Source organism: Carassius auratus, chromosome 33 (genome assembly GCF_003368295.1).
Source record: "Carassius auratus strain Wakin chromosome 33, ASM336829v1, whole genome shotgun sequence".
Lineage (NCBI taxonomy): Eukaryota > Metazoa > Chordata > Actinopteri > Cypriniformes > Cyprinidae > Carassius > Carassius auratus.
Genome location: NC_039275.1, coordinates 4,085,231 through 4,106,165, shown reverse-complemented (window position 1 = coordinate 4,106,165; position 20,935 = coordinate 4,085,231). Strand labels below are relative to the sequence as shown.

The 20,935-nt window shown below is 33.2% G+C and overlaps 1 protein-coding gene across 1 annotated transcript in view; it reads left to right on the top strand.

Moving 5' to 3' along the window:
• LOC113052782 (citron Rho-interacting kinase-like) overlaps positions 1 to 20,935 on the top strand; it is a 49,438-nt gene that overhangs the window by 12,356 nt on the left and 16,147 nt on the right. The window contains exons 8-20 of the mRNA XM_026217231.1: positions 909 to 1,049; positions 2,196 to 2,321; positions 3,650 to 3,745; positions 3,988 to 4,104; positions 4,844 to 4,953; positions 6,014 to 6,188; positions 7,591 to 7,788; positions 9,652 to 9,705; positions 14,794 to 14,991; positions 17,413 to 17,606; positions 18,814 to 18,949; positions 19,035 to 19,139; positions 20,525 to 20,665. Of these exons, the coding sequence (XP_026073016.1) occupies positions 909 to 1,049; positions 2,196 to 2,321; positions 3,650 to 3,745; positions 3,988 to 4,104; positions 4,844 to 4,953; positions 6,014 to 6,188; positions 7,591 to 7,788; positions 9,652 to 9,705; positions 14,794 to 14,991; positions 17,413 to 17,606; positions 18,814 to 18,949; positions 19,035 to 19,139; positions 20,525 to 20,665 (1,791 nt within the window). The remainder of the gene's footprint in view (positions 1 to 908; positions 1,050 to 2,195; positions 2,322 to 3,649; positions 3,746 to 3,987; positions 4,105 to 4,843; positions 4,954 to 6,013; positions 6,189 to 7,590; positions 7,789 to 9,651; positions 9,706 to 14,793; positions 14,992 to 17,412; positions 17,607 to 18,813; positions 18,950 to 19,034; positions 19,140 to 20,524; positions 20,666 to 20,935) is intronic.

The window sequence follows — 20,935 nt, the reverse complement described above, 5'->3', positions numbered from 1 at the left end:
AATATATCAAAACATTTTTGATTAGTAATATGCATCGCTAAGAATTAATTTGGACAACTTTAAAGACTATTTTCTCAGTATTTAGATTTTTTTTGCACCCTCAGATTCCAGATTTTCAAATAGTTATATCTCGGCCAAATATTGTAAGATCCACAAACCATACATCAATGGAAAGCTTATTTTTTCATCTTTCAGCTGATGTATGAATCTCAATTTCCAAGCTGTCCATGGTCACATATGTCCTTTTACTGTTTGCACTCTAAATTTACATTTAGTCATTTTGCAGACGCTTTTATCCAAAGCGACTTACATTTGGGGGATTCATAAAGCGATTCTTCTTAAAGAGGCAAACAGACACAGGAAGTGCTTGTAATACCAAGTTTTACAAAAGTACAAGCTAGAAAAAGAAGGAATAAATAAAGAGAAAGGATTTTTTTTTTTTTTTTTCAAAAAGCTAGTTTTGAAAGTTATTAGTTTTCAGCTGTCACTTGCAAATTGTCAGGGATTCAGCACTCCAGATAGGGGTGGGAAGATCATTCCACCAGCCAGGAATGGTGAACGAGAATGTTCTGGAAATTGATTTTCAGCCTCTCTCTAGTCGCTCACTAGAGGATCTCAGACTTCTGGAGGGGATGTAGATTCATACTGTAATAGTGAGTGGAAGTAGGCGGGTGCTGAGCCTGTTGTTGTTCTATAAAGAACTTATATTTTAATTTATAGTTTGTACTTTCAAAAACTATAATTTTTATAATTTGGAGTTACATATATTGCCATGTTGAACCATTAACAGTTTTTCACGGGATATGGTGAGGTAACTTATAGTTAACCATTTAACAGGTTTTTACAGTAGAATTTTTAGCCTTTTTCTGTAAATTTTTTTTACAATGCAGCTTCCCTCTCTCATTTAGGCCGTGAAGGCGAGTACAGAAGCCACTGAACTCCTGCAGAACGTCCGTCAGGCTAAAGAACGTCTGGAGCGAGACCTGGAGCGTCTGCAGACCAGAGAGGACTCGACCGACAGCCTGCGCAGACGCCTGCGAGAGACTGAGGTGATGTATGACTCCTCTGACACACTGCATGGATTCAACAGACACTTTTCACTGTCTGAATGAATTCAAATGGCTTTATTTGCAAATATCATGACTAAGATAGATCAGATTCAACTTTATTGTCATTGCACAAAGAATTAGCATGAATAAACAATTCCTCAAGCTCAAACGGTAATTATGAAATGATGAAATAAAGTGTAGAGATTGAACTCAGTGTTACCTTTTTAGGATTAAAGCATCTGCCCAATGCATGAATATAAATGCAAATGTAAACAGCATAATTAACCCATTGTAATCCTCTTCTGCTGACATTTAGCCTCAAGCTCACAGCTGATTGGCTCTTTGTTGATGTGATTTTCCAGTTCAACAACTGCAAAAAATTACTTAGTAGTGTTGTCTTGTTTTCCAATACAAATATCTAAAAATTTTAAAATCAAGACATATTTACTTAAGAAAATGACATCAGTTTTTTAGTCTTGTTTTATTGAGTTTTTGCTTAAAATTAATAATAATAATAATAATATCTGCCAATGGGGTGATAAAAATAATATTGTTTTCACTTTTAATAAACTAAATTTGTATTATCCCATTTAAGCGTAAACTTAATTTTGATAAATTGTTCAGAAAACAGGACGTCAAATCAAGTAATTTTGCTAATCTTGATGAAATAATGTTTAAACATTTTTACTTGAAAAATTTGTTTTTATTTGCAGAGTATTTAGTCATGTTTTCTCAGTTTAAAAAAAGGCTTAAAGCAGAATGAATATCTGCCAGTGGGTAATTAAAAATAATATTGTTTTCCCTTTTAACTTTATTTGTCTGACCCAATTGGCAGATATTTTTGTTTTTGTTTTAAGCATAAACTCAATTAATTTTTATACATGTTTCAGGAAACAAGACTCAATATATTTTAACAAATTTTACTCATTGTTTACAATTTATACACAACCAAACCTAAACTTTAAAATCTGATTTGTTAATAGAAATACTGTTCCATGAGCTATTTCTACCTGATCTAAAAGTAATTTGTTGGTGAAACCTAATGCATTAAATTTGAATAAGTGATGCTTACTTTAGATGTTCCACATAAATTGCCAGGAGAACATCATCAGAATGTTGTTTTTCCTTTTATGTGGAATGGAACAGGATGGCAAGAAAACCCTGGAGAACCAAGTCAAGAGGCTGGAGATGGTGGAAAGGAGAGAAACTAAACTCAAAGAAGACATTCAGACCAAGTCACAGCAGATCCAACAGATGGCCGACAAAATCATGGTAAGCCTGAGACGCCAGCGAGCACCGAACTCCTGCTGATTTACACATACTGTATCCTAAACACACACACACACACACACACAAACAAACAGGTAAACACTGGAGTTATTCACTTCAACACAACATGTCAAAGAAACGCGATTGCTGTGCTCCAGAAATGTCTGGAGGTGTCAAATGCACGCAGTAAAGCTATTTAATTAAGACGCGCTACGCTTGTTAGTCATGCACGGTATACCTCTCAAACCCTCACGCTTGCATTAAACACACACGCACACACTTTCAGTTTTATTCGTTTTCCTTTTTTTTCAACCTGCTTAGCCTGGCAGTGTCACGGCTTCTCTTCCACAGCTCCCAGCATGCTCTCTGGCCCTGTCACGGCTCCAAAAGTGACAGATTGCAGTGGATCATCTCAGTCTTTGGCCACGATCATGTGTGTCACAATGACGATGTGTTTTAGCTGGATGATTTATATGCATGTCAGCATCAGTCAAATCGAATCCAACTTATTTATCAAACTTCTGACATTAAGATGAAAGAATCATTGACCATTATTCAATTTAAGTTCCTCTGGTGTTTGAAGCTGGGCCGACTCTGGGCCTGGGTTAGGACGAATGTTACCTGAAATCAGCAGCAGAAGCAATATCCACTGTGTTTGCACTGTATTATATGTATCCTCATACTCTTTTGATGCTTTTTAAATAAATATTTTTAATCATTTCAAATGCTTTATTCTCTGCTTCTATTGTTGTGATTATTTTAATTGATTTTTATGTATTCACTTTGTGTATGAAATGTGCTATAGAAATAAGCTTGCCTTGCCTTATCTATAAAAAAACCTTTAATTGAAATAAGGCTGAAATAACTAAAGTAACTAAAAATTATATATATAAAATCATAACTTTTACTGTTTTTGCAGTAAAAATTATGGGTTTTACTTCCAAAAATGTTAAATTTGACTGCATTTTACTGTATAATTACATATAATGCAATAGTAAACCATTTTTTTTTTACATGTATGCTACAGTAATTTGCAATTAACTAACAAGTTAATTAAAAGTATTACATTTTTCTTTAATTGAAAAAATCACAAATAATATCTAAATACAGTACTATGTGAAAAACAAGCTGAGGTAATAAATTATTAGTACTGAAATAAAAATAAATTAAATCTTTTTTCCCCAAAATAAATGAGATTTAGACTTTTACTGAAGTCCCACGTGTTTAAATTTTTTCTTCAGGGAAAAATACCAAGTCAAACTCTCAGTATGAAACAGATATTCCAATTAAGTCTCAGTGGCATTTGTTTTTCCTCTATCGTCTGAATGCAGGAACTCGAAGAGAACTTGCGTGAAACGCAGGCAACAGCGCAGCGGATGGAAACACACCTGGAACAGAAGAAAAAGCTTTATGAAGACAAGATCAAGGTCGGGACAAACACACACACACTTCTGCTTGTGAAATATATCCGTACTGTTCAACGTAGAGTGATTTGCCTCCAACACTGAGTCTATACTATACTGTACTTCACTATTCTTTAGTGCTCATTATTAATTTTATAGGGAGTGAATAAAAGATCCTGACTTAGATTAAACCATTAAAGGGCTCATTATCAGGGCTCTCTCTGTTCGGTTGTGAGGTGTAATAACCAAGTGCTTGTGTTTTGTAGGTTTTAGAGACTCAAATGAAGGCTGATTTGGCTGAAAAGGAACTGCTGGAGTCCAAGCAGAGCACGTTTGAGGAGGAATCTCGCGAGCGGGGAAAAGTGATCAGCGATCAGACAGCGGTAACACATTATTTGGCTTTTTTCTGAAAGACTATCATTGTTCATTGAGAAAAATGACATAGTGTGACCTTGTCAATTAACACTAATCTTTGTGCTATTTTACAATAAATTCAAATAGATTTTTTTTGTATATAATAATTGTTTTACTGTATTGCAGTAAAAATACTGTATTGATAGTAATGAGAATAATTATGAAAAAAGTATTAAAAGTAAAAAAAAAAAATTATATATATATATATTTTTTTTTTTTTTTTTTTTTTTTTGTTGTTAATTTTAACAATGTTAATTTTAATTAAAGTTTTAGTAATTTTATTGTGTTTCTGACATTTTACTTTTTTAAAACACATCTATAGAGTTTAAGAGACTTATTAATTTTTATTTCAGTTTTAGTTATTTATTTTACTATACAACTTAAATAAAAATGTGTGTGTGTTTGTATATATATAAACACACACACACACACACACACACATATATATAGTATCTCAGTAAATTCTCATTATATATTTTATATATTAACAATTGTAATATTTACTTTTATTTTGAGTAATAATTTTATTTAGTTAACTATAATAACCCTACTCAGTACTGTAGAAAGGCTAATATTGTTTAGACAAGACTGGTTGACTGTACTGATTCCCAGCTTGAGCAGCACTAAGAAATACACGCTGGTCTCTTCATTAGTGAACTAAGGTTCTGCGTTGAATTATGGCGTCAGATTTGACTGTGTTTTATGTAGACGATCAATGCCATGGAGTCAAAGATGAGCAGTCTGGAGCAGAGGATCGCTGAGCTGTCCGAGGCTAACAAACTGGCAGCCAACAGCAGCATTTACACACAGAAAAACATGTGAGTTTACAGACCTGAGCTGATTCAGTCATTTCTGTAGCCTACATTTAGACTAACACACTATTACTTGACTGAAGAGCTGTTGTTTGGATTATTTTCAGTACATTATTAATTATTAAATTAATTTTGTTTTTTGTTTTTATCATATTGCTGTTGACTGTTGTTGTTATGTAAAAGCAATTAGCCTTTCTGGTTCAAGCTGTGCCACATAATGTCGAAAAATACACAGTAAAACACATTTGTGTTCTCTGCAAATACATTTGTTTTGCATTAAAGTATATATCTGCGACAGTCACTTAAACTTAAAAAATGTTGAAGTACTAAAATTACTAAAACTGATAAATTAAAGGTAATTTAAATAAAAAATATAAAAGCACACAGTAAAATTACAAAGCAAAAATTTATATGGAAACTGAAAATATAAAAATGTATTGCTGCTAACAAAAATAAGAAGAAACAAAACTATTTAAATAAACTATGTTATTATGTTATATTGTGAAGGGTCTTCTAGAAATGTCCTTTTATTATATTATAAGTTATAGTTTGTAAAATAAAGTAAAAATAAATTAAAATATATTTTTAATATTTAATACAAATACTTTTCTAATAGAAACAACTAATAAAATATTTTATTAAAATATATGTATATACAAAATCTGTATCGCTTTACCGTAGTACCAACACAGTATTTTTTTGCAAGGGTCTTCTGGCTTATTGTTTTATGCTTTGATGTAATATTAGTATTAAGATTGTATTTTCACAGTCAATTTCATGCTATTCACATCAATGAACCATAAATATTTGGATATGAAACGTGTTTGGTGAATGCAAAGGGTTAATTTCAGGCTAATGTGCCATGATAGCAGATTTTCAGGGTTAAGCACAGAGTTAATGAACGATGACCTGTTGTATTTGCATCATATCAAGGCTTTGATAACAGCTTCATATTGTCCCTGTTGAGTTTGTCACCAGTGTATGTGATTTAGATGCTGTTCCCACCAGACTAGCTCAACCGAAACTCTGTGAGAAAAGCTCTCAAAGTCTTGTTTGTAACCTTTAGGAAAGCCCAAGAGGAGATGATATCTGAGCTCAGGCAGCAGAAGTTTTATCTGGAATCTCAGGCTGGAAAACTGGAGGCCCAGAATGCAAAGCTGGAGGAACATCTGGAGAAACTGACACAACAAGAGCAGACTAACAAGAGCAGAGTGCTGGAACTGGAGGCCAGACTGCGAGAGGTGAGTGATGACCAAGACCATCATATGATGATAAGACTTGTGAACCATATTTGTGAACCATATTTCACCCTGAACGAATCAAAAGCAATGATTAAGAAGTTGAAAACAGTAGTGCTGCTTCGTACTTTTGTGGAAACATTGATACATTTGTTTCAGGATTCTTTGATGAATAGAAGGTTTGAGAGAGCAGCATTTATTTTGAAATAATTTATTTTACTTTATAAATGTCTTTAAAGTCAATTTAATGCATAAAAGTACTAATTTATTTCAAATAACAGTAAAAATTTTACTGACCCCAAACTTTTGAACATTTCTTGTTTCATGTAGTTTTATTCCCGCTTTGTTTTCAGTTCATTTAAATAGCCCAGCTAGGTGACAAATATCCCATGTCTTAATTAATATGAGCCTGTGATTAATATGATTGTCACAAGCTCTAATCTGCTTAATATGAATGTAAGCCATGAATATATTCTTGCTATAAACATTAATATCATGCATTTTTGTAAAGCTGATTTAAAACTTTTTGTATTATGTAAAATGCTATACAAATTCAATTGACTTCATGAATCATGTTTCACCCCAAAATCAACAAAGAAATAAATTACATTTTGCATGAAGAAAATCAAGTCTAAAACTAATAGAAAACGATATGTTCTAAAACTCTTTAATTTTTTTTGTATCATATTATTATTTTCAAATTCTCATCACTGAAAAAAACCTGCCTTTAATTTGTTGATTTAAGTTTTAAAAAATCAAATGTTTTAAATGTTTTAAATTCTTTTAATTAGATTAATCAAAGATAATATGAATTATAAATATATATATATATATATATATATATATATATATATATATATATATATATTTGGAATATAACAGCAATGACATTTTTTGTGGAAAATGTGCCCTTAAGGAGTAGTTCAGCCAAAAATTTTAATGAGCTGAAGATTGACCAAGATTAGGATGAGTTTGTTTCTTCATCAGATTTGGAGAAATGTAGCATTGCGTTAGTGTTTCATCAATGATTGCTCTGCAGTGAATGGGTGCCGTCGGAATGAGAGTCCAAACAGCTGATAAAAACATCATAATAATCCATGTTTGTAAGAAAAAGTCCATCTCATGTTCTCCTCTCACATCGAAATCCACTCACATATTTCTTTAGTGTTTGATCAGTGCAGATTTCTCTCCTGATTCAGACCAGACCAGTTTTTCACCAGAGCAAGCAATATTACGGATAGAGTCCTCGTATTTTAACAGGAAGTGATCGTTTGAAGTTAAAACATCTTATTGATGGATTTGTTTCTCACAAACACACAGCTTTTGGCTTCACAAGACGTTATTGATGCACTGGAGTGGTGTTTATCATCCGGTGACTGTAGTCCTGCTGTGTGCTCCTCCACAGATGGGTCTGGAGCACGAGGAGCAGAAGCTGGAGATCAAGAGGCAGGTGTCGGAGCTCACGCTGTCCCTGCAGGAGAGAGAAGCTCAGATCAGCAGCTTGCAGGCGGCCCGGCGCGCTCTGGAGAACCAGCTACAACAGGCCAAGACCGAGCTGGAGGAGACCACCGCGGAGGCCGAGGAGGAGATCACCGTCCTCCGGGTGAGGATTTACATTGTGATGAATGAACCTGAGGTCACCATGATCCAATACATCTCCTCACTGTCCCTCATCATTTAGAAGGTAACACTTTAGTTTGGAGACCAGTCTCACTATTAACCAGTTAACATGCATAGTATGTCCTTTTGGGCTGTTTTTAGTACTCATAAAACACATGTTAGTGCCTTAAATACCTCAATTTAACAACTACCTTACTAAGTAGTAATAATAAGCAAATTAGAAGTTAATCTGGGCAAAAGTTAATAGTTAGTTAATAGTGAGAATTGGTCCCCAAAGTAAAGTGTGACCAACATTTGCATTTTACTGAGATCAGCTACTGTATGTAGCATACTATAGTTAAAAATGTCTTTTAGTGCGTACTGTTTCACACATTACTTTTTTAGAAAATAGTTAGCAGAGTACAGTAATAAATAAATGTGATTTAGGTATATAAAATGTGCATAGACATAGACATCATCTGAAAGCTGAATAAACAAGCTTTCCATTGATGTATGGTTTATTAAGGTCGGACAATAGAAATCTGCAGTTGCAAAAAATCTAAATATTGAGAAAATCACCTTTAAAGTTGTCCACATGAATTCTTAGCAATGCATATTACTAATCAAAAATGAGGTTTTGAAATATTTACAGTGGAAAACTTACAAAATATCTTCATGGAACATTATCTTTACTTAATATCCTAATGATTTTTGGCATAAAAGAAAAATCAATAATTTTGACCCATACAAAGTTTTTTTGGCTATTGCTAAAACAAATCCCAGCAAATTAAGACTGGTTGTGTGCTCCAGGGTCACATATGTGTTTTTTATTGATTTATAAGGCTTTTATGGCTTCTATAGTTTGATACAGTGAGAATATGGAGGAATAAAATATACTTAACACCACAGTTTTTGTTCAGAGCAAAAATATATAATTTGGAGCGGATGCTGACATTTATTTGGCCGGAAGTATGAAATTCTGATGCTTGTAATGTAAATGAATGAGATCTTCATAACAGTATAGCAGATACTTGCATGAAATATCAGTCGTCAGTAAATATGTCTTGGGAAGATGATATTTAAATGCTTAGTTTGATGATCAAAACATATAATGCAGTGCAATACAATGTTGATTGGGCGATTAACAAATAAATGTTCCTCAAAAGTCTAACATGTGAACATGAATTTTCTAAAAGAATTCTGCATGTCTGCATAATGAAGTGAACCTAAGTTGCTTCAGTCCAATAAGTGTTTATCTTGAAACATTACTAACAATATCAAAGTTATTCTTAGCAATAAAACAGGTGAAACTGAAGGTTTCATAAAACGACGACAGAAGGCTTGTAGTACATTGTGTTCAGCAGGTTTTTCGGCATTTGGAGACCTTTGAAATTTCCGTATCAAATATAATACAGTCGTTTTTTCAGTAACTTGAGCAAAAGGCAGCTTGACTGTAGCTTATCTTAGTACTTTGTGTCTTGGCAAGCTAAAGTTTCAAAGTAGCTTATGAAGTAGCAGTAGTCGATATAATCCATACCACCATATTGCAGACTCCACGCATCTCCTTTATATCGTGTAATGGTGTGTTTCTGTGTAATCTCTCAGTGGACCATTGTGTTCCTCATCTTCACAGTGCTGTAAACATCTTCCCACGCTCTTCTGCAGCGCTGCGATTCAATGAATCTTTGACACGGTTTTATCCTCGCGGCCCGCCGCTCTCATGCATGACATCACACCTGTCATGACACTCGAGATGATTTCTCAGCGCCGCTGCTATCTGCTCAAATGCACTTTACTGCAGAACTCCACGCAGCACAGAGTGGGCACTTCTCACCAACATGACCATTTTCACTCTCTATTTTTTAAGGCCCATCGGGATGAAATCCAACGCAAGTTTGATGCCCTACGAGACAGCTGTGCGGTATGTAAAAGAGCTTTTCTCTGTGTTTGACTCATCAGATGTGACCCACACAAGTCCTACCTGTACTGATAGAAAGAGTTTCCATAAGCAGCATCTGACTCAGAACTAAATTCATAAATAAACCTTTTTTTTTAGAATATGACCATTTTAGTTTAAAACAATGTACACGATCATTCAAAAGTTTAAGGGGTGGTAGGATTTTTTAAATATTTAAAAAAAAAAAACAGGTATTTTATGCTCACCTAGCCTGCATTTCATTGAATACAGTAAAAGCAGTAATAATGTGAAATATTTTTACAATTTAAAGTAAGTGTATTTTATATGGAAAATATAGTGCAATATAACCCTGTGATACAAAGCTGTATTTTCAGCATCATTCCTCCAGTCTTCAGTGTCACATGATCTTCAGAAATCATGAAAATATGCTGCTCAGGAAAAAAAAAGAAAACATTTATTATCATTATCAATGTTGAATACAGTTGTGCCATTTTTTTCAGGATTTTTTAGATGAAAAGAAAGCTTTTATTTAAAATAGAAACCTTTTGTTACATCATGATTTAAAAAAAAAAACAATATTTTAAACAATTTAATGCATGCATGCTTAATAAAAGTATTTATTTTGTAATATATATATTTTTTTTAAACCTTATTGGCCCCAAACTTAATCTAAATGGTAGTCTGAAGGCTAAAGTGTGTCTTCTGGATCAGTAAATGCATCTACTTTTTTTAAAATTCATTAAAACAGCCCAACAGGGTGGCAAATTATCTCAATTAAAAGGAGCTCATAAAAATGGCATGTGCTCTATAAATAAATATATATATTTTCTTTTCAAAAGCATCTTGTTCAGGCATCCTGAAAGTTGTTCGCCCAGCAGTCATTGATTTGGGGAACGCTTGCTTTCTGAAGTGCGATTGTTTGTGTTGTCCCTGGAGTGTGTTTCATTATAATCAAGCACAGAGCATCTCTGCCCTACTTTCACTGTCCACCCACACTCAAGCTGTTAGAGCGTCTCCACCGATGCAATATTCTCAACCGGTCCCAGTGCTGTTTTTAGACGCCCATCTTCTCCTCTGTGCCGAGGAGTTATATTACATTTTTCCTTCATCATACTCCTTTGCAATCGTAGCTGGAGCTCAGATGAACGCATACACTTGAAAACGAGATTTCCATTGTCTTATTAGAATGAAAACATATAAGGCAAGTCAAGCATCACTGTTATTTTATCTCATAGTCATGGTTTAGGGTTTGTGTGAGCACTAGTAACAGTTATTCTCAATGTCTGAAGCCTCGCTGTCAGTCTCAGTGAGTTCTTTCGTAAGCTCTTATAATCCCAGCCTCTGGTGACGGCTTCTTTCCACTAAACACGCTTTGATCTTCTCAATTTTTGAGATGTACTATGAATAGTATACAGGGTATAAAATAACATTATTTTCCTATGCACTTTTATTTTAAGAATTACATGCATAATAAAAACCAGTGCAACACTAAAAGAAAGGCTAGGGTGTTGTGTGGCTGCCAAAATGATTTTTATTTTATTTTTTAAATGAATTAATTTTTAATGAATGGATATGCTCTTCATATTTTTGTAATTTCATCTTAACATCAGAATTTTTGAGATTTAGTCGTTTGAAAGTTTTGAGAAACAATAGAAAACACTCTTTGACATTGTTGAATATCAATTTTTTTTTTTTTTTTTTTTTTTTTGGTCTGTGTACTAATTTTGGATTTGTGGAGTGAAAAATATCGTTTTATTTCTTAATGAAAAGATAAATAAGACAGAGAAGGCCCAAGTGGCATCTTGATGCTAATGTTATTAATATATATATATATATATATATATATATATATATATATATTTTTTTTTTTTTTTTTTTTTTTTTTAAATCATTCAATTTGAAATAAATTGGACTATTCTTAGTTAAATATAAAAATTTAATATGTATATATTCATATTCTTTTACATAAGTCATATAATAAATTTACCTTTCAAAAGAATCCCTTTTACTTGGAGTCTGACATTAGTATAATAAAAATATAATTTTGATAATATATTATAATATAAAAATACATTTTTACATTCTGTTAGTTAAATAGGTAAGATGGCCTGTAAATAATTTTACTTTATAAAAATAAATGATCAAATTACATTAATAACACTTAAAAATAAACATAATGTTATATAATGTAATAATAGCATTAAAAGGCATTTACACATTCTATAAAGGTTAGTATGGCAAGATGGCCCTTATTTGAATAATTTTAGATGTTGTGCTATGAGAACTAAATGAGCAAATGTTTCTATTTATTTCCGTATGATGCCTCATCGTCCTGCAATGCTTAACTTGTATCTAAATATCTCACAGTTTAAAAGTGCACAATGGCGTCTTCCCTCATCTTAGCCTAATGTTAGATTTCAACCTGAACAATAAAAGAGCCTTGTAACCAGACATAACACCCTATCAACCACACAGCATTGTGCAAACAACCATTCAGAAGGCAAACAGATGCATTTTTTTATATAATCAGTGAAAGATGAAAACAAGCTCTGGTCAGTAGTTAAAGTGGGTCAGTATGTGTGAGTGTGGCTCTGTGCCTTTAACAGTAATGACAATAATAATGAGCGCAGAAACCTCCTCCGCACCAGAGGAGAGCTTGGCACTGCTGCGCGCCAACACACTCGGAAGATGTGAGGCAGAAAGATGGAGAACGGCACTTTAGTAGCAAACAGTAAATTCATACAGGATTGAGCCGTGGTTTAGTGGTTAGCACACATACTTGGGAGGTTTTTAGCAAGCTTATTTAACTTTTAACTTAGTCTGGCTTTAAACTGGCCATTTGTGATGTAATAATATAAAGTAAATCTGAGTCATAAAACAATAAGACAGTTATGTAGAAAACCATAGCAAATAATGCCTCAATAGTCCCCAAATATACTAATACCAGTGTTTTTTTTTTGTGTGTGTTTTGTTTTTACTATAATATTATAAAACAAATACTATTTGGTTTGGGGTTGGTATGTTTTTGAAAGAAATACTCACCAAAGCTACATTTAATTGAGAGCTTTTTTTATTTGAAGATATTTCAGCATCATTCCTCCAGTCTTCAGTGTCACATGATTCTTCAGAAATCATTATAATGTACTGATTTGCTGCTCACGAAACATTTTTGATTATTATTAATGTTGAAAACAATCTTTTGTAACCTCATGAATGTCTTTACTGTCACTTTGGATGAATTTAATACATCTTTGCTGAATTTGATTCATTTAAATAAATTGTATTTAATTTTATTTGCATCTAATGTAATAACAGCAAAAAATAGACTTTCTATTATTTTTCCAGTTTCATAATGACTGGACTTTTTTATTATTATAACTTTGTAATTTTATAGATAATAAATTCACAAAGAACAGTGTTTAGCAGATTACATTAGTAGATAATTATAACTTTAAAATAAATTAAATGTAATTATGCAAGTTTTATTTGAAATATAAATCTATAAAAGTCTTTACTGTCACTTTTGATGAGTTAAATACATCATTGCAGAATTTGATTTCATTTAAATGAATTTGATTTTATTTAATTTTCATTTATTTTATAAAATTGTGTGTGTGTGTGTGTGTGTGTGTATATATATATATATATATATATATATATATATATATATATATATATATATATATATATATATATATATATATATATATATATATATATATATCACGAACATAACCAGGTGAGCAGATCACTCTCTCACTATTTGATTGCTCTAGTCTTTATCCACTCATCATCATCATCCACCAATCAGAACACACGAGAACTCTTTGACCACAGCTGCTGTGCTTCAAAAGCTCTTGCAGCAGCTCAACACTGGTTTTCTCTGAGGTGGTCAGATCACATCAGATTGTGGTTAATCTTGCAGATCATGACGTATATCTACTCTTCCTCTCCCTGCAGTTTGGTGATATAAAGATTCCTCATTGGAACTCCCAACTCTTATGTGGGTTTTATTGTTCTGGGTCTGAATTTGGGCACCATGTGGCTCCATTCAAATGATTCGCGATCCCCAAACTGACTCAAACTATTCGCAATCCCGGTCCGAACTCCCAAACTGACTCAAATGATTCGAGAACCCGCTACGAACTCCCAAACTAACTCAAACGATTTGCGATCCCGGTCCGAACTCCCAAACTGACTCAAACGATTCGCGATCCCGGTCCGAATTCCCAAACTGACTCAAATGATTCGAGAACCCGCTACGAACTCCCAAACTAACTCAAACGATTCGCGATCCCGGTCTGAATTCCCAAACTGACTCAAATGATTCGCGAACCCACTACGAACTCCCGAACTGATTCAAATAATGTGCGATCCCGCTCCGAACTCCCACACTGACTCAAATGAATCACAACCTGAAGTTCCCATCAAATGACACCGCCAGCGCTACTATTGACTTATTTCTCTAATTTCATAACATTTACTGATTTTAAGGTACGAAAAGTATGTTGTTAACAAATAAAATATCAATATTTCCATTACGAACTGCTTTCCACATCGAAACATCCACGAGATATATATATATATATATATATATATATATATATATATATATATATATATATATATATATATATATATATATATATATAATTAATTTTTTACCACATTTCGATAAAATAGCAATCTTTTAATTTTCCGTAAATTTTTCCAGTTTGACTGGACAAATATTTTCATTATAATTTTGAAGTTTTATAGAGAAAACATTTACAAGGAACAATGTTTAGCAAATAAAATATTTAGAGATTAGTAGAGGAGTATAACTTTTAAGTCAATAAATAAATTGTATTTGAATACAAATACATATAATTTTTACATACTGTAAATGTTTTATTAATGTAATTTTTAGAATTACAATTATTTTTTTACATTATGTCTTTACTGTAACTTTTGATCAGAAACCTTGCTGAATAAAAGTATGACTTTTTTCACAATATCTCGTACTTTTGAAAATGGGAGTATGTGTACTATACCGTTACCATTTAATGCCATCTTGGTTCTCTTACATAATCTCTGTTGCACCTGTCTCAGGTGATCACGGATCTGGAGGAGCAGCTGACGCAGCTGACGCAGGAAAACTCTGAGCTGAACCGACAGAACTTCTACCTGTCCAAACAACTGGACGAGGCCACGGACGAGAACGAGGACAGACTGCAGCTCAAGGAGGACGTGGAGCGCCTGCGCCGGGAGGTGGCCGACCGAGAGATGCACCTCAACAACCAGAAACAGGTAGAGTCAACACACACACACACACACACACATCGGCAGGTGTGTGAGTCACAGACGCATGTGGACGCAGCAGGAGAGAGACGTGGGCTGCACTTAAGAGCCCACCGCAGGTGATGAGCACCGCTTTAACAGATGCCGCTCTCTCTGAGAAGATGTTTAGCTGTCATTAGTGTCTCGAAAATGAGTGCATTGTAAGAATTTAACACATTAGGGGGCTAAAAGGCGTTCTGTAAAACATCTCAAAACTTTATTTCTAATTCGGTATGCTCATTCATTGGAACTAAACTACAAAAGTGAAGCATTCTGGAATCTAGGAATAATAATGACCTGTAAATAGGAATATATGAATAATAATGTAAACATTGTTTAAAAGTTTGAGCTTGGTAGGATTTTTGAAATTATTTGTAATTTTTAAATAAAGAACTAATACTTTCATTAAACAAAGATGCATTAAATTGATCAAAAGACAAAGTAAAGACGTTACAAAAGATTTCTTAAAATTATTTTTAATTAAAAAATTAATTTAATTAGATTGATATCATAACATTATAATATAATATCATTTAAAAAAGAATATAAATATCTGACAATTTAAAAATGGTCCTTTCCAGGCCTGGAAAAGTCTCTGAAATTAATAAAAATGTATATATATATATATATATGATATGGCTGTTTTACGGTTTGATAATTAATATAACAGCACACGAACATCAAATCACAGCTGTCCACTTCAGTGCCAAAACAAAGGCGTTTAATAAGCTGGAAAATGATGCTCGCAGGTTCTATTGTTTTGTGTGATGATGCCGCAGCGAGATGAGGAGAGGTGTGTGTGTGAGTGTGTGTGTGTGAGAGGTGATGTAGGCGCGTGGGACGAGTGTGTAGGTGTGCAGTCATTGCTGTTGTATAACAGAAGCGGATGGTAATCATAGACGCTGGTAGGAGGCAGAGATGTGTCATATTCACTCGCTGCTCCCCTCTGCCCTGCCAGCGTTGGACTTCACAGGGGCAAAAGCTTGCTGGCTATATTTGGAGACTCTCTCTCTCCTTCTGTGTCTTTTTGAAGCTCGCTAATATCCAGTCGTGCCGCTGAGATGCACATCTGCACAATTCAAGACACCCTCGAACCCCCGCCGGCTCTCAGAGGATCGATTCCAATTGGCAGCGACTCTGAGATCCAGACCTGCTAATGAAATCCAAAAGAAAAATCTGCAGCTTCCTTTCTGCATCTGTCAGCATAATTTCGCTGTCATATCCCGCCGTTCCTCAGATGCCATCTGTTGGCTTGCAGCAGATGTATTGAATGAGTGGTCGATGATCTGTTTCTTTTATTAATCAAGGTTTCAACCGTCACAGAGAAAACGGAAATATCTGGCCCTTTTAAAATGGTCATTTCCAGGCCTGGAAAGTCTTTAGAAAAGATTTCAAATTGAAATATACATTTATAAAACATTTAGCCCGTACAGTCTTTAAAAATCATAGAAACTTCTATAATAACAATAAATGTAAATAAAATTATATTCAAATGATTTAACTTTAGATAAACTTAAATATATATATATATATATATATATATATATATATATATATATATATATATATATATATATATATTTAAAATGTAATTCATTAGAATAAAATATTAAAATAAAATGTATTTGATTTTTATAAAAATGTATAATGGAAATAATGGAATTTAATAATGAAATTAAATGAAATTAATTGAAATTAAAATAATTTAAAATGTATTTACATGCAATATTTTTCACTTATAAAATCATGTAAATGTCCAAGCTTGGAAAAGTCTTGGAAATTAATAAAATTATTCAAATAAAATAGAAACCTCTATAATGAAAATAAATGTAAATGAATTAGATATGATGTATTTAATACAATTATAATTGAATTAAAATTAAATTGCATTTATGTAAAATTTATTTAGATTAAATGTATTTAAACTTATGAAAAATATATATATATATATACATTTTCCAGACCTGGAAAAGTCTTGGAAATTAATAAAATCCTAAAAAATAATAATAAAAAGATGGGTGGGGAACTTTTAAAATAAATAATAATAATAATAATGCAATTAAAATTAAGATGTATTTAGCTTAAAATTAAATTACATTTGTTTAAAATGTATTTAACTAGTTAAAATTACAGTCATCTACAATCTCTAAATATTTTATCTGCTAGACATTTTTATTCGTGAATATATTCTCTCTAAAACAAAATAATAATAAAAACAACTACTTATTTATAATATTTAATTATTTATATATTTATAAGTAATTATGAACAACTTGGACAAGTCAGGAAAAAATTTAATTCAAGCTACAATATTATCAGTGTATTTCTATGCTACGATAGGGCCCATTGTGATAGTCTGATGTTCTAGAAATGATGTGCTTGTGTGTGTAGAACATCGAGACGCTGAAGACCACATGTACGATGCTGGAGGAGCAGGTGCTGGAGCTGGAGACACTGAACGATGAGCTGCTGGAGAAGGACAGACAGTGTGAGAACTGGAGATCTGCCCTGGAGGAGGAGAAGAACCAGGCGGAGCGCCGAGCCAGAGACATGCAGAGACAACTGGACAACGAGAAGCAGAACAGGTACACACACACACACACGTTTAGACTGCGGGAGCTGGACGACAGCTGGACAATGCCAGAGTTAGTGCATGACACAGACTCCTCCATAATGAGCCATTGAGTTTTGAGTGAAAATAGTGATTCAGTGATGCAAACAAAATACAACTATACTGTGAGGCAGCTCTAAAAATACATTAGTGAACCAAGGATTCTAGCCTAGCTTTATTCAATGGAAACAATGAAATATTTTTGAATTAACAATGAAAATATTTTTATATTATAAAATATATGATGTAAATAATATAGAAAAAATATACAGATATTATTAGCAAATAAAGTTATAAATAATTAAATAAATTTATCAGGCCTAAATAAAAACAATGAAATATTTGTATTTTATTTTACATTGAAAATATATAGTGTAAAATAAATTATGTATATAATATAGAAAATGCATGCAAATATTATTAGCAAATAAAGTTATAATTAATGTCAAACCTTTCTCTTTTTATCAGGCCTTTATTTGTTTCTGGATTTATTCATGCAAAATTAAACTTAAATAATAATATATATTTAATGCAAATAATTACATTATTTTATTGCATATATTTAGGTAGGATTTATAAAATAATATATATGTACTGTATAAAGCCTTGCTCCAAAATATTATTTTTCATTGCATATTGACCTAATACATCATTTGGATATATCATTTGCATAACATAACTAACTAAATAAATAAATATAAATTTAGTGGGTTTATTATGATATCAAAGGACTTTATAAAAAGCTTTATACAATGAAAAGTTAGATATATTAAATAATAATATAAAATATAAAATATTTTATATTGATAATTAATAAATAAATATAGAGATAAATGAAGGCATGATAAAAATGTTGACATTAATGCAAATATAAATGAATGCACGTAAATATTTAATGCAAATTATCATGCATTATTCCATAAAATGTCTGAAATTCTAGCTTTGTATATAGCTTTAAAAAAAAATATTCTTCTGTGATATAACTATTGGACCAAAAAAAACTAGAAAGTGTGTTAAAAGTATTTTTTAAATGTCCACAGTGCCAGAAGTGCCCGTGGTTATATAAGAGTTACATAATAAATGTTAAGAATAGAGATAGAAACACTGAGTAAGAGACATACAGTATTGTGCCGCTCCAACACTTTATTATTCAATAACTCTCTCTCGCTCTCGTTTTCCAGACTCCGTGCAGAGCAGCGCAATTCTGAGTCTCGTCAGAGCGTTGAACTGGCGGTCAAAGAGCACAAAGCTGAAATCCTGGTACTGCAACAGGCCCTGAAAGACCAGAAACTCAAAGCTGAAGGTCTTTCTGATACTGTAAGTGTGCCAGTGCACATGTGTGTCGCTGTGGATAAAAGCATCTGCTAAATGACGACATGCATACTCACTCTGTCTTCATCAGCTGAGCGATCTGGAGAAGAAACACGCCATGCTGGAGATGAACGCACGTAGCTTGCAGCAGAAGCTGGAGACGGAGCGAGAGCTCAAACAGAGGCTCATGGACGAGGTGCTTCGCTTTTCTAGCACTCAGAATACTGTATTTTCCGGACTATAAGTCGCACTTTTTTTCATAGTTTGGCTGGTCCTGCGACTTATAGGCAGGTGCGACTTATTTATCAAAATTAATTTGACATGAACCGAGAGAAATGAACCAAGAGAAATTAACCAATAGAAAACATTACCGTCTCTGGCCTCCAGAGGGCGCTGTATGCTGCTCAGTGTCCTGTAGTCTACACATAGAGCGCCCTCTCGTGGCTGTAGACGTTAATGTCTTCTCTTGGTTCTTGGTTCTAAATAAATGCGACTTATAGTCCAGTGCAATGTTTTTTTTCCTCATCAAGACGTATTTTTGGACTGATGCAACTTATACTCAGGTGCGACTTATAGTCCGAAAAAAAACGGTACATACTTGCCAAATAAATGAAATATTTGAACTGAAATTACTGCGTTTTAGCAGTGTTGTAAATATACATAAAGGAAACAAAAAATAATATTTGCTGTTAATATACTCACCCTCAGGCCATCCAAGATGTAGGTGACTTTTTTTTTTCTTGAGTAGAAGAGTAAAGAAGATTTTTAGCTGAAACCTGATGCATAATGCAAGTCAGCGGCTGCACATTTTTGAGAATTAAAAAAAGCAAATCAAGGAAAACAACGTTAATACACGTGGTATTTGCCTGATTACTGGTAATAATATTCAGTTTCTTGCACAGACTGATTGTTTCGCTTCATAAGACCTCAATATATCATCAGGAGCCATGGGTATGCATTTTGTGAAGCCTGTATGTACTGTTTTGACTCTCAAACTGATGGTAGCCATTGACTTGCATGTTATAAATCACCAAGGACCACAGTTTTAACTAAAAATCTTCGTAACTGTTCTACTGAAGAATAAAATCATCTACATCTTGGATGGCCTGAGGGTGAGTACAGTAATAGCAAATTCTCATTTTTGGGTGAACAATTCCTTTTAAGTGTCTTTTTGACTGCTTCGTAGTTTTTACTGAACATTAGTTTATCTATGGTTTATAGAGAGACCTTTTGGAAGGATACTGGTTGACTTGTGCCTTTTTTTGAGAACTTGAGCTTAAGTGAGACTTGATTGTTTGGAGACATTTAAGAGGCCGTTGTGTTAACCTTGATTCATTGCAATACTGAGGTGTTCGTTTTATTTGGATTTTAGGACTAGTTCATCTCTGAGCAAGTAAAATACTTAAGTACTGTTAAAATCAGATACTCTTAGACCTTTTCTCAAGTTGTACTTGCAATGGAGTGATTTATCGCTGTTTTACTCAAGTAAGATTTTGATGTACTCTTTTTGAGTTTTGAGAGCTGTGTAATCGTGCATCTTTATCATAACCGGTGTTATATGACACCATCTTTTTCTCTCAGCAAGCCAAACTGCAGCAGCAGCTGGACATGCAGAAGAGCCACATCTTCAGACTGACTCAAGGACTTCAGGACGCGCTGGATCAGACGGACCTTCTGAAGACCGAGCGGACGGACCTGGAGTACCAGCTGGAAAACATACAGGTGCACGCATGCATGCAAATATTAACATTATTACTCATACTAGGCATGCTGCATGTGTCCTGTGTAAAGTATGCACATTTTACTGTCCCCAAATGAGTAACCACAATAGTTCCTCTGGTGCAGGGTGCTCTGTTTGATCGTTTCAAGTGATGAATTAAACATGAAGTGAATTCTGTCCTCTTAATGTTCAATATTTGATTGGACTTACAAAATATATTTTTGCATTGTTAAAAACCTTTATTTGAGAGATTATAACTTATCTATTTACTG